The sequence below is a fragment of the Lemur catta genome, chromosome 3 (assembly GCF_020740605.2).
Source record: "Lemur catta isolate mLemCat1 chromosome 3, mLemCat1.pri, whole genome shotgun sequence".
Taxonomy (NCBI): domain Eukaryota; kingdom Metazoa; phylum Chordata; class Mammalia; order Primates; family Lemuridae; genus Lemur; species Lemur catta.
The window spans coordinates 95,677,539-95,694,861 of record NC_059130.1 but is presented as its reverse complement, the minus strand read 5'-3'; the positions used below and the strand labels follow the sequence as shown (position 1 = coordinate 95,694,861).

The window sequence follows — 17,323 nt, the reverse complement described above, 5'->3', positions numbered from 1 at the left end:
TCCTTCTCCACTGCCACCGCTTCACTCGACCAGCCTTAAAAATAAATAAATAAATAAATAAGAAATTAAAAAAAAAAAAACCAAAAACATGAGATGGGATCTGGTGTGTGCCAGTAGGGTTGGTGTGAGGGAACAGGTGACATCAGATTTTAGCTACCAAGTTGCAGTTCCACCTTAAATGCCAAGACAGGCTACCAGGGCCTCAACTCAGTGGCATGCTTGGGGAGCCTGCCACATGCCAGAGCCTGAGTCTGGCAGAGCTAAGCCCTGGCACGGGCACTGTTTATAGCTGCCTGGTCTGGTGGGGTGATATTGCCCTTGGAGACTTTGTCCTCGTCTCATAACCTCTGGTTATGCATTGCCTAGAAGGCAGTGGGTTATGCACTGCCCCGGGTGCCTGCTGCAGATGGATTAGCCAGGGGATGCAGGCAAGCTCAGGTAGGCCGTGCCCCCCACCCCTCACAGCAACCTCGTGCAACGGGCTCTATAGTGCCTATTTGATGGAAGAGAAAACGGAGGCTCAGTCAGAGTTGGTGTGACTTGCCCAAGGTCACACCACTGCAGTAGGACTAGGATTGGAACCCAGGTCGATCTGTCTGCAAGGCCAGGGCTCTTTCCCCCATCCTGGGTTAGGCTATTGGCTTCTGAAAGGCGCAGACCATGAGATGGATCGAACGTGGCTTGAGGGCACCCGGGCACAGGTGGAAGGCGGCACGCAGAGGCAGGGCGAAGGTCTGGACAAGGGCTGGTCAGAAGGATGGTCCTTAACTAGAAGTGGGGGGAGGGCTGAGAGAGATGTGGGTCTTGGGGCAGCGGGATCAGCCGTGTCCGCCCAACTTGCCTGGGCCAGCCTGTCCCTCTGCATCCTTCACCCGCAGAAAGAACCGGGGACTGACCTGGGCCAAAGACACGGGCTGGGGCCCCCGCTCTGCCACTGACTAGCTCCGTGACCTGGGGCAAGTCACTTTACCTCTTGAGCTGCACTTTCCCTGTCTGTGACGTGGTCTCACTGTCGCTGCGCTCACGTGTGCAGAAGCAAAGCGCTGCGGCCCAGGGCCCCAGCACAGCCTCGGGTCACCCCCCTAACCCCCTCCTGGGAACCAGCCCTGGGCTTGTCAAGCCGCTGTCAACCCCACCCCACTGGCTGGTTAATGTGTGACTGAGACTCGGGAGCCTGGTCTATAAAGAGCTGCTGGCGGGGGAAGCGGCAGGAGCCGGTGGACGGCGCGGCGGGAACACAGCGAGCGACATGGGCAGCAGAGCTGTGTGCAGGCTCTTGCTGGGGGCGGCCGTGGTCCTCCTGGTGCTGCTGCAGGGCTCACAGTCAGTCCGCATCCAGGTGAGCCCCTCTGGCCAGCTGGCCCTTCACCTGAAGGTCCCCGCGGTGGTTGGCTAGGCTGGAGGGGGTGCGCTGGGAATTTGTAGGGTGCGGGGGCAGCACCGGGCCCAGGGCTCAGCCCGACACCCATCACCACCCTGGGACAGAGACAGCTGGCGGGTGGGGCAGCTGGCACTGATGGCAGTGATGATGGTGCTGACAATAGCAAACTGCTGTTACTCAGCTCCGCCATCCTCAAAGGCCTGTGCTGTCACAGAGGTCAGAGTGTGGCACAAGACATGGACCCTGCCCTGGAGGAGCCCAGAAGGGGAGGGAGAGCCCTTTGATGCTCCCACAGATGTCTATATTCACCCCTAGATGGGTGGATGGGGACAGTCACCAGAACAATTTCCCTGGCAGGTAACCCTTGAGCTGACATTGCAGGGTGAGCAGGAGAGTGCCAGGCACAGAGGGCACAGCATGTGCAAAAGCCCCGGGAGAGGACAGCGAGGGGGTCAGGTGCCCTTCCAGGCGCCTGTGAGGCTGGAAGGAGTCCTGGAAGCAGGGCCTGCCTGCCATGTGGCAGGATGCTGAGCACAGCAGAGACATCTGTGGCCCTGCGTGTGGCATCCCTGACTCTAGGCAGGGCCTCCTTGGGTCCCGGGAAGGGTGCAGGAAACTCAGCCTCTTCCTGCAACCCTGGCCTTGGGGCCTGGCCAGCTTAGAGCTGCTATCACCTTGCCATGTCAGTCCAGGGGACAGCACCTAGTTCAGTGAGTGTGTGCTGGCACCAGTCCCCTACGGGTGATGCCAGAGGAGGGAGCTGGGGTGTTTGAACCGGGGTCTGCCTGTCTCTAATGCCAGGCCTGACCCACTGTGCTCCACTGCCTTGCCTCTTCTTCCTCTACCAGCTCTGTGGCATGGTGGGGTGACAGGGCTGTAGGGTGGGAGGAGACCAGACACCACCTCCCACCCCTGAGCTGCTCCTTCCAGTGTGGCCTGATCTCTCCATGGGATGAGGAAGGGCCCCGGGAACCCTGGGTCTCGTGGCAGTGCCTGCCCCTGGCCGGGTCTTGATTCCCTCCTGTCTCCTCTCCCCTCCCCCCAGTACCAAGGCTTCAAGGTGCAGCTGGAATCTGTGAAGAAGCTGAGTGAGCTGGAGCAGCAGTGGACGCCCAGCCCCCGCCTGCAGACCCAGACCCTCCTGCCTGCCGTGTGCCACGAGCCGGCCCTGCCCTCGGACCTCGAGCCTGTCTGCACCTCCCAGGATGCTGCCAGCATTTTCACGGCCTTAAGTGAGCACCCCTGTCCCCTGCAGAACTTCCTGCCCCTGGTGGGTCTCTGCCCACAGCCCAGCTCCTCGCCCCAGGTTGCTTCTGCTAAGTGCCCAGAGGCTGAGGGCAGGGAGAGTGAAGAAACTCAGCCCCTGTCCCCACCAGGACTTCCCGATTTGGGCACTGCAAGGCAGACGTGCCCAGATCCCCTCAGTCTGGGGAAGTCCCTCAAGGGCTTCACAGATGAGCGGGAAGGGGGCATGGGGCAGACCCAGCAGACAACGGCTGCGTGGAACAGGGGGAGACAGAGACGGCTCATGTCCAGGGGGAACAGGTCTGGAAGGCTTCCGAGAGGGGGAGATAGCCGGAACCAGGGGGGTGAAGCAGAGTAGGGCAGGAGAACGGAGCGACGAGCTAGCATTCACTGAACACCTGCTGTGCGCTGGGCCCTGTGTCTGTCCCATCGCCTGAATTCTGTCCCTGCAGCGTCCCTGTCAGGTTGATGCTGTCCATTTAGCGGACAAGAAAACTCCATCACAGAGAGGGTGACTGACTCGCCCAGTCACACTTCTCGCTGGGAAAGAGAGTGCCTGGGACTTGAACCTGAGCCTCTCACTCGGCCTCCAGCGTTTCATGCTCCCGGTCTGTGAGCAAGACGCCACCCACCCCTGCCCGGGCCTTCTCGGCCACCCGTCCAGCAGCGCCCCTGGAGCCACAGGTGTCTGGGGTTCAGCTGACCGGTTTTTCTCCCCGCCCAGAAAGCATCGCTAATGACGAGTGTGAGCTGTGCGTGAACATTGCCTGTACCGGCTGCTTCTGAGATGGTCCTCAGCGCCCCGAGCCCACCCTGGACACCTTGCCCCCTCAGCGCACTGCCTCGGCAGCCTCCCACCCCACCCCCGCTCAGGCAGGGCCCCCCGCCACCGGGCTCATCACCACCCTGCCTGGGCCTGGGCAGCTGGGTCTGCATCTGGATCGGACACGCGGCGGAGGAGAGTCAGCCACACTCCTGAATAAAGATTCTACTCCCCGAGCAGAGTCTAGGTGTCCATCTGTCCATCTCCAGGAGCCAGGAGCCACGGGTGGAGCTTCTGGGGCTGCTGGGTGGGTTGAGGGGAAAGGTTAGACTGAAAATACCAGGCTGGAATTTCCCTGAAGTTTCCAAGGCCCGAGGAATCGATTTATTAGACTGCATTTCATACTGGAGGGAGCCCAGGCTCAGGGCGGGAGTGAGGTGCCCAGGACTGCAGAGCTCAAGGCCTCCCCGGCGTCAGAGCAAGAGCGTCTGTGCTCCTGACCTGGGTGTGGGCTTGGGCTGGGTAGGAGGTGGGACTGGAGGGGTGCACGAGGGAAGGATCCCCTGAGCCCCCTCCCAGGCCATCATCGGGGCTGACTCTGCCCCAGGCCTCATCCTCACTCCCTGAGCTCCCCCCTCCCAGCCCCCCGGGGCCATCTGGTCAGCTCCAGTGGGAGTCTCTTCCTCCCTCTCTCCATCCTGAGGAATATTAATAATAATAGTAACAGTCAACATTAAATATTTGTTATATCTTAGACACTATTCCAAACACCACGTAGTAACTCATGGAGTCCTCACAACCATCTGATGAAGTAGACACCATCACTGTGACCATATCCACTCTACCCATGAGGACAGTCAGATAGAGAGAGACACATCAGTAGCCCATGATCACAGATTGAGCGAAGTGGCAAAGCAGGCTCCCTCCCGGGACGTCCATGCTCTGACCACCATGTCCCTGCCTTTCCATGTCGCTGGGCAGGGCCAGTGCCGTCTAACAGACAATGGTGCAGCCACTGCAGCCTCGCCGCCATCCTCGGGGCCTAACTTGGGCCGGGAGCCATGCTGGGAATTCCCAGGAGCAGGGCCTTTCCAGACAGGTCTCCTCCTCAGCCTTGGTCCCAGGCAGCCAGGCAGGAGGAAAGCTGAGGCCAAAGGGGCCGTGCCACCTGAACTCAGCCCCCCAAGGCTACAGTGGGTGCCCCAGACGGCTGCCCTCCCTGACTGCCCAGTTCTGCTCAGGAGTCCTGCAGTCTCTCGGCTCCAGATGCTTCCTCACTCTCACCCTGCAGGCCAGGCTGGCTGGGGGCCCTTGCAGTGCCTCCTGTGGCTCTCTGGGCCCACTTCTCACCCCACGATCATCACTCGCCGGGGCCCTTATTGCACCACAGTGAGGCCACAGCTCCCTTCCTGGCCCTGTGTTCTGTGGGTTTTCTATGCCCACCATGCCGGAGGAACACCCCAGCACCGCCCTGACGGTGCCCCTTACCCTTCTGTGGCTCCCCTGTGCCACCCCTCATGTTTAACTGCAGCCCACGCACCACTTGCTCCTACAGCTACACCGGGCCCCCGGCCTTCCTCTTGGAGATGGCAATAGGAACAGCCACGGACTGAGCTCCTACCATGTGCCAGGTGCAAGGATGTGCCGCTACACAGAAATAGTGACGGTAGCGACTTTGACAAAGTGCTCCCTATGGGCCCAGTGGAGTCCCCTCCCCTATCCCCTCCCCCTCCCCTCCCCTCCCCTCCCCTCCCCCTCCCCCGCCCCTCCCCCTCCCCCTCCCCTCCCCTCCCCCTCCCCTCCCCCTCCCCTCCCCTCCCCTCCCCTCCCCTCCCCTCCCCCTCCCCTCCCCTCCCCTCCCCTCCCCCTCCCCTCCCCTCCCCCTCCCCCTCCCCTCCCCCTCCCCCTCCCCTCCCCTCCCCTCCCCCTCCCCTCCCCCTCCCCTCCCCCTCCCCCTCCCCTCCCCCTCCCCCTCCCCTCCCCCTCCCCCTCCCCTCCTCCTCCCCCTCCCCTTCCCCTTCCCCTTCTTTCTCCTTCCCATTTCCTCCCCACTCCAGCCCCTGGTAACCACTATCCTACTTTCTCCTTCTATGAATTAGATATTTTTTTTTTTTTAGATATCCCATTTAAGTGAGATCCTGCAGTATTTGTCTTTCTGTGTCTGGCTTATTTCCTCCAGTTTTATCCATTTTGTCACAGACAACAGGATTTTCTTCTTTCTTCAGGCTGAATGATATTTCATTGTGCACATATACCACATTTTTGCTAGCCATGCCTTTGTTGATAGACACTAGGTTAATTCCTTATCTTGGTTATTGTGAATAGTGTTAAAATAAACATGGGAGTGTACATATCTCTTTGACATACTCATATCCTTTCTTTGGATATACACCCAGCAGTAGGATTGCTGGATCATATGGTAATTCTATTTTTAATTTTCTGAGGAAACTTCATACTGTTTCCCATAATGGCTGTACTAATTTACATTCCCACCAACAGTGGGCAAGCGTTCCCTTTTCTCCACATTCTCTCCAACCCTTGTTACCTTTTGTTGGTAATTAATTAATTAATTAATGTTTTTGAGGTGGGCTTTGACCATGTTGACCAGTCTTGTCTCAAACTCTGGGCTTAAGCGGTCTTCCCACCTCAGCCTCCCAAGTAGCTGGGATTATAGGTGGGTGCCACTTTGCTTGGCATCTTTTGTTTATTGATAAAAGTCATTCTTAATAGGTGTGAGGTGATACCTCATCATGGTTTTAATTTGCAATTCCCTCCTGACTAGTGATGTTGGCCCTTTGTATGTCTTCCTTTGAGAAATGTTTATTCAGGTCCTTTGCCCATTTTTTAATGGAGTTACTTGTTTTCTTGCTATTAAGTTCCTTATATATTTCAGACATTAACCCCTTATCAAATGTATAGTTTAAAATATGTTCTCTCATTCCAGGTGCTGTTTTCATTCTGTTGATTGTTTCCTCAGCCATGCAGAAGCTTTTGAGTTTGATGCAATCCCTTTTCTCTATTTTGTTTTGGTTGCCTGTGCTTTTGGGGTCATATGAAAGTAATTTTTTGCCAAGACTAATGTCAAGATTTCCTCCTGTGTTTTTTTCTAGTAGTTTGTCTTTGTTTTTGAGGCAGAGTCTCACTATGTTGTCCCAGCTGGCCTTGAACACCTGGGCTCCAGTGATCTTCCCACCTCATCTTCCCAAGTAGCTGGGACTATAGGTGTGCACCACCACACCCAGCTTCTTCTGGCAGTTTTACAATTTCAGGTCTTAAGTTTAAGTCTTTAATCCATTTTGATTTTATTTTTGTATATGAGATGAGATAAGTGTCTAAATTCATTCTTCTTCATGCCCCAACACCATTTATTAAAGAGACTGTCCTTTTTCCATTGTGCAATCTTGGCACTTTTGCCAAAGGTCAGTTGACTGTAAATGTGTGGATTTATTTCTGATCTCTTTTTACCCAGTTCCATTCCATTGGTCTCCATGTCTGTTTTTGTACTAATGCCATGATCTTTGATTACTACAGCTTTGTAGTAGATTTTGAGGTCAGGTAATGTGATGCCTCTAGCTTTGTTCTTTTTTGCTCAAGATTGTTTTGGCTATTTGAGGTCTTTTATAGTTCTACATGAATTTTAGGATTGTTTTTTCTATTTCTATGAAAAATGTCATTGGAATTTAGTATCCTAACTCTGGGCTGGGTGCAGTGGCTCACGCCTATAATCCTAGCAATCTGGGAGGCTGAGGCAGGAGGACTGGTTGAGCTCAGGAGTTTGAGACCAGCCTGAGCAAGAGTGAGACCTCGTCTCTACTAAAAATAGAAAGATTAGCCGGGCACAATGGTGCATGTCTATAGTCCCAGCTACTCAGGAGGCTGAGACAGGAGGATCCCTTGAGCCCAGGAGTTTGAGGTTGCAGTGAGCTATGATGATACCACTGCACTCTAGCATGGGCAACAGAGCAAGACTCTGTCTCAAAAAACAAACAAACAAAAATAAATAAATAAATAAATAATGTCCTAACTCCGGAGCCAGACTCTATGGGCGTGAAACCTGACTCTGCCTTTTACTCCACCACACATCTCATCGAATCCCCTAGCAACCCTGGGATGCTGGATCTGTTATCATCCCCACTTTCAGATGAGAAAACCAAGTCTCAGAAAGGGGCGCACAGCTTGTGAATACCACAGTCAGGCTCAAACTCAGTCCTATTTCCCAGGCTCTACACTGTCCTCACTGAACCATTCCAGTCCCTCTGTGTGTACATATAGCATCTCCACCTTCTGGAATACCCTCTTTCTCCCTACTTCCACAATGGTTTTCAAATTCTATCCACCCAATGGAAATTCACTCCCTCCTCCCCTTTCACAAAGCCTTCCCAGATCTCAGCCAGAAGAGACCTTACCCTTTGAATTCCGAAGCCCAGGAAATCCTGCCTGAATCCCCCTCTGAATTCCCCTCCACCACCATCCCTACCTCCACCCCCCCCCCCTCCAACAAGGACCCTGGCTGCCTCCTCACTCCTCCTTGCCTCTGCCCTTGCTCATTGGCCTTATTTCCATGCCTTACCTCCTCAACCCCGTCTGAACCATTCTAAGCCTGACGCCAGTCCCTCCTTTTATGTTTGTGTGAGGCCTGAACTGAGGGCTTTACGGGCATTATTTCACCCAGCCAGGGAGGCAGGAAGTATTGGTGCCCCAATTTACAGAGGGGGAGACTGAGGCACAAATAAGGAAGCTGACTTTCCTAACATTATATAGTACCTGGGGCTGAAGCCAGGGCCAGGACCACATAGCCCTTGCTTTTGCCCTGCCCCTGTTATATCCTCATGCTATCATCCATGTGGGTGGACCTCACCAGCTCTGGGGGTCAGAGAGGCTTCCCCAAGCACAGAGGCCATTACAACAATAAGGTGGCCAGAGTTGTGCAAGAGGTGAGGATGATCAAAGAGCCCAGAGAGCACCGAGGACAGAGTGGGAATGTCACTAGTGAGTAATCATCCTCAGTTCTTGTGCTTGGAGACAAAGAATTGAAACCAAACACCAAAGCAGCAAAGCAAAGTGAAAGAATTTTATTAAGCAAGTACACCTCCAGACATGGAGGGGAGTGTCAAGAAAGATCAGGTGATAGTACACTCCAAATGAGGGGTAAGAGTGGGCACAAATCCCAGCAGACAGTGGCCCTGGGGTCTTATTCAGTCTCTCTTTTTCTTTCTTCTGACTTCCTCATTCTTGTGTTGCCATCTCCCTGGCCAATGAAAATGTTATCTCCTCCCATCTGTGGGGCAGGGGAGCTTTTTACTTTATTTGTTTAGACCCAGATGTGTCATGGCTTCCAAAACCCACTGGGGGGAGGGGGTGAAGCTGCAATGTTAATTTATGGTAATGATGGGATAATGCATTCAGAGTCATTTGAGGACATTCTTGCCCTCCATCTGCTCAGGCGCCTCCCATGGGACTTTCCCCAAACCCTGGCAAGCAAGGTGTATCTACAATGGGTACAATCGCAGCTCAACAACAGCTTTTGTTTTCATTGATCGGTAACCCTAATTTTGTTCCCATTGTTCTGTGACACCTGTGTTTCCTTATCCTAATCGCCTGTCTCAGGAACACTAAGATTCTCCTTGGGGAGATCAGGAAGATGTCTTGAGCAGAGGCCATGGAGCAAAGCCTTGGAGCCTGAGTGGGAGTTTCTGGCCAGGAGTGTGGGAGGAGGAGTAATGCAGAGGAAATGGGAAGAGGCGTGGTTTGGGATGGGGTCGTGGGGGAGAGCGGGAGGCCATGCAGGCGTGGTCAGTCAGTGGCAGCCAGATCCTGAAGCACCTTGAATACCCAGGAGCTTGGCACCAATCTCCTGGTGGGTCGTGTATGTGTTTGTTGTCCAAAACAGCTCAGACAGGCTCCTGTGCTCACACGGGGCTTAGTGACTTCGGTAATCCCACCAGATGCCAAAGAAAAGCAAAGCCTCCCCCCAACCCCCACTGGTGGTCCGGAGGTCCGGGTTCCCTCCATGCCATGTTCCCATTCTTAGCAGGGGGATTGGGGTCCTTCCACTTAGCACACTAAACCCCAAGCTTCCCAGGGCAGACTGATGGGTGAAGGAAGAAAGGAAGGCAACACTAGGAGTACTCTAGAATCTGATTTATTAGCTGAGGGTTGCAATGCTTCTTGCAAAGGTCAATGTCAGGGCGTTGGGTCTCCAATCACCTAAACCCCCCACTCCCAGCTGCTATCTCTTCACTCCTCCGGTCTGGGCTAGGGTAGGGTTGAACTTCTGTGAGTGGGAGTATAGTAGGCAGCACCTCCACCAGAAGGGCGGGCTTCCCTGCGGGGAAGGGGAAGAAGGCAGCAAGCAAGCCGCCCTAGCATCCGGCACAGGCAGCGTAGGCACAGATCTCACATGTGCTCGGGTCCGCAGCGATGGCCTCTGGACAAGAGAGATGGGCCTCGTGAGAGCCAGCTTCCCCTCCCCCATCTCCCCCTGCCTCCCTTGAACCGGAGCCTGGACGTCCGCCACTCGGCCCCCAGGAGAATCCCAGCAGGTCTGTCCTGTCCCACCCACTTGGGCTTTTCACCCCAAACCAGGGCACAAGGACAGCTCAAGCCAATCAGAGCGGAGATCCTACCCAGAAAGGAGACACAGCTAAGACCAGATAAACCAGGCGCAGTGCTACCACCCACCAGTCAGAGTGAAGCCGTTCCTAAGCCTCACCAGTTACAATTTAGAATTATTTGAAGTAGAGTGCTCAATAGACCCACCAATCAGAGCCAAGCTCTCTAGTCTGACCACTCAGAGCCGAGCCCCTCCCCAGAATCCTACCAATCAGAGCACAGTCTTCTTCAAGAGCCGCCAATCAGAGAATTCCCAAGCCCCGCCAATCAGAGAGGAGGCTGCTCACCCATCCTCTCAAGGATCTCCTGGGCGTTTGGCTCCTCGCAGAGAGGCTGGAGTTCTTCTGGAAACTCCGGGTTGCTACACAGAACGGGAGCCACAGATTGACCAGGCGTGATCCTGAGCTCCTGGGGCTCCCGGAGGCCTTTGAGCTTCTTCACTGACTCCAGAGAAAAGGAGAACTCTCCATCCTGAAAGAGACACGCCAGAGCGAGGGCCAGGCTGCAGCCTGCTTCCTGGCCGTGTCCCCGGGCATTGGGGCACCAGCAGCTCCCCTGCGGGGCAGCGTGAGGGCAGAGCTCGGGCCTCCCACCCTGGCTTTGCTCCGTGACCCTGGGCGCGCTGGACGCCGCAGGTTCTGCAATGCTCCCTGAGGAATGGAGAAAATGGGTGTGACGCGCCGGGGACGCGCTAGGTGCCTAGCGAGCAGGAGCCAACGCGCTGATTTTCAGGGAGAGGCGCGGGCACCGGCACCCAGGCATCACAGCTCCACGTGGCCACACCTGGGTTGTCTCCCCCGGCCCAGAGCAGTTCTGGCCGATCACTGGGCCCCAGCTCCGGCCTGCCGCCTGGTTTTTGTTTGAAAAGCAATAAAAGGCCCCAAGGATATGGCTGTGATAGACAGCAGGGCCCCTGCTGAGTGCCAGCCTGGCCTGCCGCTGGCCTCCGCCTCGGCAGTGGGTGCGCGTGCCCGCCGGGACCTCCAGGATGGCCACGCGGTTCCTGGGAGCCAGACGGATGCTCTGGCTGAGCACAGAACAGAGGAGTAAGGGCTGCATTTAATTCTAGCTCCTTCACTTCCCAGCTGTTATGGAACCTCCGCGAGGCTCGGTTTTCCTCTTCTGTAAAATGGAACCAATAATCCCTTCCTCCCAGGGTGACGGTGGGGCTGCAGCAAGGTACTTGGGGAAGAGCCAGCACATGGCAGGCCGTCAGGAAATTGGCCACCGCCCGCCTTTCCCAAAGGTTCTCTTCTCTCTACCTGGAGTTCTTTCTTCTCCAAATTTGAAGGGAAAGGCGTGTGTGTCAGGACTAAGAAGGGGGTCCCTGATGAAGGCCAAGCCCCAGAAACACACCCCCACTCCAACCCCAAAGAGGGGGTGCTCTCTCAGGGGACAGGGCACTGGAGGCAGCAAGCCGGATGGGCTGAGGGAGGGATGGAGGACTCACCTGCACAGTGACCCCCTCTGCCAGGCCGGCCCAGGCCCCGAGGAGGCAGAGCATGGAGAGCAGGAAGGTGTTCATGGCAGTGGTACCAGGACAGAGGGTGGCCGGTTCTGGATGTCAGGGGGAAACAGTGGGACTTTTAAAGAGAGCAGGGTTACTGAGTAACCTGGAGCCCCTGTCACTCTCATCTGCTCACCTGTCAGGTCTCATCAGATAAGGTTCAAGACAGCCTTGGGAGATAAGAGCCTGGCGGGGGCCATCCTCTGCCTGGGGACCCACTTTGACTCACGGCTGGCTTGGGTCTTGCATTCATTCACCAACCGTGTACACTTGTTCTGGGTGACTGTTCTGGACCAGCCCTGTGCTGGGTGGGCCCGCAGACCCTGCCCTTGAGGAGGGAGGCCCAGACCCAGACCTGTGGCCACTCAGGGTGGTTAGAGTGGGGGTGACAGGGCGGCACTGGGGCAGGGGAGTATGGAGGGGCCACCTTGCACACCCTGGGCAGGGCAGTTCAGTTCAGGAGGGTTTCCCCAAGGGGGTCATGCCAGCACTGAGTCCTGGAGATGGGTGGACATTCTCTCAGGGAAGGAGCTGGTGTAGAAGGCCATCTCATGCCAAGGGTGTCACTCTCAGGACAGCCAGGAGGCGAGACAGACCTGGAATATTCAGGGAAATGTGAATAATTCAGCCTGGGCGGCAGGGATGGGTTGAGGTAGATTCAAACGGCAGAGCTGAGGCTGCAGACCAGGTGCCAGGCTTGGCTTCTGTGACTTTAAGGAAGGCCTTGGCTCTGCCATCCTCAGGCCTGGGTTCAAATCCCACCTACTGCCCAGTTGTGATGTGCGTGAACTTGGACAAATGTCTTCCCTTCTCTGAGTCTCATTGTCCCTTATGTCCTGTGTGGAGATTGATGTGATACCTACCTCTTTGGGTAGGTATTATTGTTTTGAGGATTAAGCGAGGTTTTTAAAATGCTCAATGCCTGGCACACGGGAGGCGCACAGCAGAGGGCCATTCCGCTACTACTTTTAGCAGCAGCAACAGCTGCTCCTGGTCCCCCTGGGGACCCCCTGCCTGTCTGACCCACAGCATGTCCTCATCCTGTGCTGGTCCGGCTGTCCTGTCTGTCCTGTGGCCTCAGAGTGTCCTGGAATGAGCTCCCCCCGCCCGGCCCCCTGGCCCAGGATCCACAGATCCTGTCTGGTGGGTGGGGGGATTGCTTGGTGTGTGCCCGTGCCCCTCTGGCTCCCGTTAGGACAGTGCCCCCGGCCCGATGTGTTCACTGTGCTCTGTTGTGAGTGGGGTCCCCAGTACACTGGAGAAGAGTAGCCCTGGGACCTCCATCCTTCTGCTCCGCAAACCTGGCTGGATGGCAGGACGGCTCGGGCAGGCGGAGGGCCAGGATCCCTGGGTGGGGACAGTCAACACTGAGGAGCAGCTGGAGGGACCTGCACTGCCCAGGCCAGTGCTCAGAGCCAGGCCAGACTTTCCTCCCTTTCTGGGGGTGTGTGTATATGTTAACAGGTGTGTGTGTCTGCTGAGGTGTGAATATGTGTGTACACCAAGGTGTGTGTATATATACACTGAGATGTGTGTGTGCACAGGTATGTGTATATATGCTAAGGTGTCTGTGCACACTGAGGAGTGTGTGTATACCGAGGTATGTGTGTGTCTTTGTACACTAAGGTGTGTGTATGCTGAGGGGTGTGAGTTTGTGTCTACACCGAGGTGTGTGTGTCTGTGCATACTGAGGGGTGTGTGTGTGTGTGTGTGTGTGTGCGCGCGCGCGCGCGCCTAGGTGTGCACAAGTGCCTGCCGAGGTCTGCATGCAGTGCATTCCGTCACATGGTGGCCCAGTTGGCTGTGTGCAGGCTGGGGGTGGCCGGGGAAGGCTGGGACAGGAAGAGGGCTGGAGAAGCCACATGGGGCAGGGGCACTCAGGAAAGGAGCAGGGGGCAGGTGGAGTGGGGCCAAAGGGGAGGCTAGAGGGACAATTAAGGTGGAAGTCGTGGAGCTGGGACGGAGAAGCCCAGGAGGGCGGCCAGGTCTGGCGGGGCTGGTGCTTGGTTAAGACCCGCAGGAGGTTACAGTGTGGGGTGGGTTAAATCAGGACAAAGCTGAAGCAGCAGGTGAGGGTGGGAATTCAAGTAAGGCTTCAAACAGGATTCCAGATTCGAATTCACGGCAGGGAGGGAGTGGAGCTGAGGCCAGAGCTGGGTTTGGTGCAGGTGGGACTGGGTTACTAGAGATTTCATTGCCTGGAGGCTGGTCTGGGCTGGGGGTGCTCCCTGGCAGGACTAGGATTGCAGCTGATTTGCAATTGAAGCTGGAGGTGTGGTTGGGGCTGGGTTTATGATTGGGGTTGAGTCTGGGCTTAATTAAGCGTGAGGCCAAAGCTGGGTTGGGATATGACTTAGCATTAAGGATGGGGTCAGGTGGGGCTGCTAGGCTGAAGGAGCCGTTTTCCTGACCCACTTTGGTTTTTCAGTCTTTCCCGTCTTAAAGTGCGGCAGGATTGAGGGCAAGGGGGGGCTTTGGTTCCCAAAGCCTCTTTCTCCTGCAGCTCCTGGCCAGGGCTTTTTCTTTTTTTTCCTTTTAAATTAAATTAATTTTTTTAAAATTTCAGAGTATTACGGGGGTACAAATGCTTTGGTTACATAAATTTCCTTTGCACCGCCCGACAAGTGTGCCCACCCCCCAGTGCGCACTGCATCCGTTAGGTGTGGATTTACCCATCCCCTCCTCCCCCTCCCCCTCCCCCTGCCCGACACCCTAGGAATGGTACTTCCATACGTGCACATTAGTGTTGATCGATTAGTACCAATTTAATGGTGAGTGCATGTGGTGCTTGTTCTTCCATTCTTGTGATGATTCACTTAGAAGAATGGGCTCCAGCTCCATCCAGGGTAATACAATAAGTAGTTCATCATGTTTTTATGGCTGAGTAGTACTCCACGGTATACATATACCACATTTTGTTAATCCACTCATGTACTGATGGGCACTTGGGTTGTTTCCACATCTTTGCGGTTGCGAATTGTGCTGCTGTAAACTTCCTGATGTAGGGCAAGGGTGGGAGCCCGGGAGTGACGTCACTCTAGGCAGTGGGAAAGAGGAAGTGGCTCCTAGGCCTTGGCCCTTTGGGTCCTGCCCTGCCCAACCCTGCCTCTGACGTCTACCCTGGGAAATGGGAACCGCGTCCCCTCCCCTTGTCCTGCCAACACCCCTGCCCGACTGGGGCCCAGACGTGAGTTCGGGCCCCTCCGTCCTCTCCAGGTATACCGGACCTCAGCAGTCTGCATTGAAGCTGCTGGAAGCTGGGTCTTGGGGTCCTCCCAGGATGCCAAGCTTCCTGGGCCCCGGGCCCACACCCAGTCCTCAGGCCTCGGTCCCAGCACCCCCAGCCCCTCATAATTCCCATGTGGGTGGAGGGGAGTCTGAGGTTGTTTGGGTTCCCCTCTCCCAGGACCACCTCTTCTGGCGAACTCCTGCTCCCGGCATCTCTCCAGGCCACCCCACCTCGACCACCTGGCTGCCCCCTGGAAACCCCTCGGTGGCTGCCGGCCCTCCGAGGAAAGGCAGACTCCGCTGCCTTCACGGTAGGCCCCTGCTGAGCCCCCCCCAAGGAAGCGGACCCGGCAGTGGCGGCCAAGCCTGGGGTGCCACAGGCCAAAGAGCTCGGGCTTTGGGGCCAGGCAGCCTCTGCTCGAATCCAGCTTCGTCGCTGAAAAGCTGCGGGACCTCTCTGAGCCCCAGCGTCTGCGTCTGGACAATGGAAGCAGTAACAGCTCCACCGCAAGATTTGCATTTCTAGCGACCTTTCCTGACCAACCCCAGCCCCAGCAAGCCTGGATTAAGACCGTGTCCCCTCCTCTGTGCTCCCCCAGCCGCGGCAGCTTTCCCGTCACGAAACCTACCCTGCCGTCTGTCCTGCCGACTGCCCCGCGCACTGCTGGAAGCAGAGACTGCCATTCCTGCTGGTTGAGGCCCCAGGACTCCACACGGCCTGGCACGGACTGGGGCCACCGAGTCTATGCGGTAGTGTTCGTGACAGTCATCACATTAACGACGGCAGCTAACACGTACCAAGCCTCACTCTGTGCACACTTGGGGCTAAGCGCTTTACGAGTGTGGAAAACGGACTTTCGCCCGAAAGCCCAGCTGCCCTCGCCCCACCGCAGGCTCTGCCCTGCTGTTGGGACAGCCCTCTGGTCCGGTGAGGGCACTGATGTGACCCCTTTTGGCCAAGAGGTAGCTTAACGCTTGTATTGAGGGGACCTCACTGTGGCTCCCGTGTGCGCATTAAAGGTGGGTCCACTTCCCTGCAGGCCCGAGGCCCAAGCCGACCTCAGCAGGAAGGCCTGGAGCAGAGCCCAGGTGGGGGCCTAGAGACTTCCATACCAATCTGTGTAACCTTGAAAGGGGTGTGGCTCACATTTCACAGCCTTCCTATCCTGCTTGTAAATGTGCCTTGGAGGGTATAAAAATCTCTGGTTCCTATGAGAATCTAGAACTGCCTGAGACATTACAATGCAAGTGACCCTCCTAAGAGCTCCGGGAATATGTAAGAAATAACTGTATAGCCCCATTTTATAGATGGGTAAACCGAAGCTCGGGAGCTCAGAGAGGTAAAGAAACCATAACTTTCCCAAGGATGCATACAGGGCTGCTCTGTGTGGTTGTATGTGTTGTGCACTGCACAAGGGTACCCGGCCAACAGAGAACATAAGTGTAGACACAAGCATGTGGCTACCTCAGCCTAGAGGAAGGCACAATAGTTCAGACTCATTGCCAGGTGGACTTGGGGACAACTGTAGTCACATAGCTACAAATTCCAAAACAGAACCCAGTTCTCTCAAATGCCAAAGAAAAGCCTGAACTTCTACTCAGTTCATCCCATACCTCCAGCACTGTCTTCCTGGCCCCAAACTCCCATCGTTTTTCGCCATCTAGGGAAAGGGAAGAAGAAAGGAGTGGCTACTGAGCCAGACCGTGTAAGGTAGGTCAATGAAGCCCAACTTACAGAGGAGGAAACTGAGGCTCCCAGGACAGTGCTCAATCTCACATAGAAAGTAGATGGCTGAGTTGGGATTAGAAGCCTATTGGCTTAAGCCCAAGTCCAGGCTTGGGTGGAGGGATCCTTCCCACCCCCAGGCCCCAGGTGGGCCGGCGCTGTCCCTTGATGCTCCAGGGGTACAGCTGGGGAGTGGACAGAGGGTGTGTCTGGCTGTTTGCTTAGTAGTGTCATCTCACACCCCTGCGGCCTGGCCCCATTCACCATCTGCTCCCTACCCAGCGGGACAGCAGCTGCCGCCGCCTCACCCCCAGCCCCAAGCCTGCTCTGGGCGTTGGCCACCAAGACAACCTCCCACAACCTTCCCTGTCCTCAAGGCAAGGAGCACATGTGCCCCACAGAGAGGACCCCCCTCCAGAGCCCACAGGCCAGATGGAGGGCAGGACGCGGCACAGACTCCCTGGGGCTCTGCAGGGAGCATACTGGGAGCCGTGCGAGAGAGGAACAAGCCTGGAGCTGCAGGTCCTCCTGGGGCCAGGTCAGAGAGTGCTTGTCAGATGACGTGGTATGTGAAGTAGGCCTTGACCAGTGGGAAGAACCCCTTGGGGCCGGGAACTGTGAGGCAGAGGCAAGGCGGGGAAGGACGGGTGGGGTGGGTGGAAGCAGAGGGTGTTGTGAGCGGGCTGTGGGTGAGCAGCCCAAAGAAGGCGGCTTTAAATACTAGGCCAAGGAGTTTTGCCCTAAACCCGGTGACTGTGGGAGCCATGGAGGTTTCAGAGCAGGGGAGGCCATGATAAGAGCCGTGATTCAGAAAGAGCACCATGGCGTGGGTGTTGACGTGGACTGCCTGGACGTGGCGGC

The 17,323-nt window shown here is 56.1% G+C and overlaps 2 protein-coding genes across 2 annotated transcripts; one reads left to right on the top strand and one right to left on the bottom strand.

Moving 5' to 3' along the window:
- Nucleotides 1–1,233: 1,233 nt before the first annotated feature.
- On the top strand, nucleotides 1,234–3,552 carry GUCA2B (guanylate cyclase activator 2B). The gene is made up of 3 exons (XM_045546460.1): nucleotides 1,234–1,339; nucleotides 2,427–2,613; nucleotides 3,351–3,552. The coding sequence occupies exons 1-3, from the start codon at nucleotides 1,250–1,252 to the stop codon at nucleotides 3,410–3,412; spliced, it is 339 nt and encodes a 112-aa protein (XP_045402416.1). The 5' UTR covers nucleotides 1,234–1,249; the 3' UTR covers nucleotides 3,413–3,552.
- Nucleotides 3,553–9,550: 5,998 nt separating this feature from the next.
- GUCA2A (guanylate cyclase activator 2A) lies at nucleotides 9,551–11,538 on the bottom strand. The gene is made up of 3 exons (XM_045546458.1): nucleotides 11,452–11,538; nucleotides 10,289–10,472; nucleotides 9,551–9,816 (listed from the first exon to the last, which is right to left on the bottom strand). The coding sequence occupies exons 1-3, from the start codon at nucleotides 11,524–11,526 to the stop codon at nucleotides 9,752–9,754; spliced, it is 324 nt and encodes a 107-aa protein (XP_045402414.1). The 5' UTR covers nucleotides 11,527–11,538; the 3' UTR covers nucleotides 9,551–9,751.
- Between the last annotated feature and the right edge of the window lie 5,785 nt (nucleotides 11,539–17,323).

Bases quoted from the DNA above. Each gene is read 5' to 3' on its own strand.
- GUCA2A (XM_045546458.1), bottom strand. From the start codon at position 11,526: ATGAACACCTTCCTGCTCTCCATGCTCTGCCTCCTCGGGGCCTGGGCC. The intron at 10,473-11,451 runs GTGAGTCCTCCA...TGTCTCTTTCAG, and splicing joins CAGAGGGGGTCACTGTGCAG to GATGGAGAGTTCTCCTTTTC. The intron at 9,817-10,288 runs GTGAGCAGCCTC...TCTCTTGTCCAG, and splicing joins GGAGATCCTTGAGAGGATGG to AGGCCATCGCTGCGGACCCG.
- GUCA2B (XM_045546460.1), top strand. From the start codon at position 1,250: ATGGGCAGCAGAGCTGTGTGCAGGCTCTTGCTGGGGGCGGCCGTGGTC. The intron at 1,340-2,426 runs GTGAGCCCCTCT...CCCTCCCCCCAG, and splicing joins CACAGTCAGTCCGCATCCAG to TACCAAGGCTTCAAGGTGCA. The intron at 2,614-3,350 runs GTGAGCACCCCT...CTCCCCGCCCAG, and splicing joins CAGCATTTTCACGGCCTTAA to AAAGCATCGCTAATGACGAG.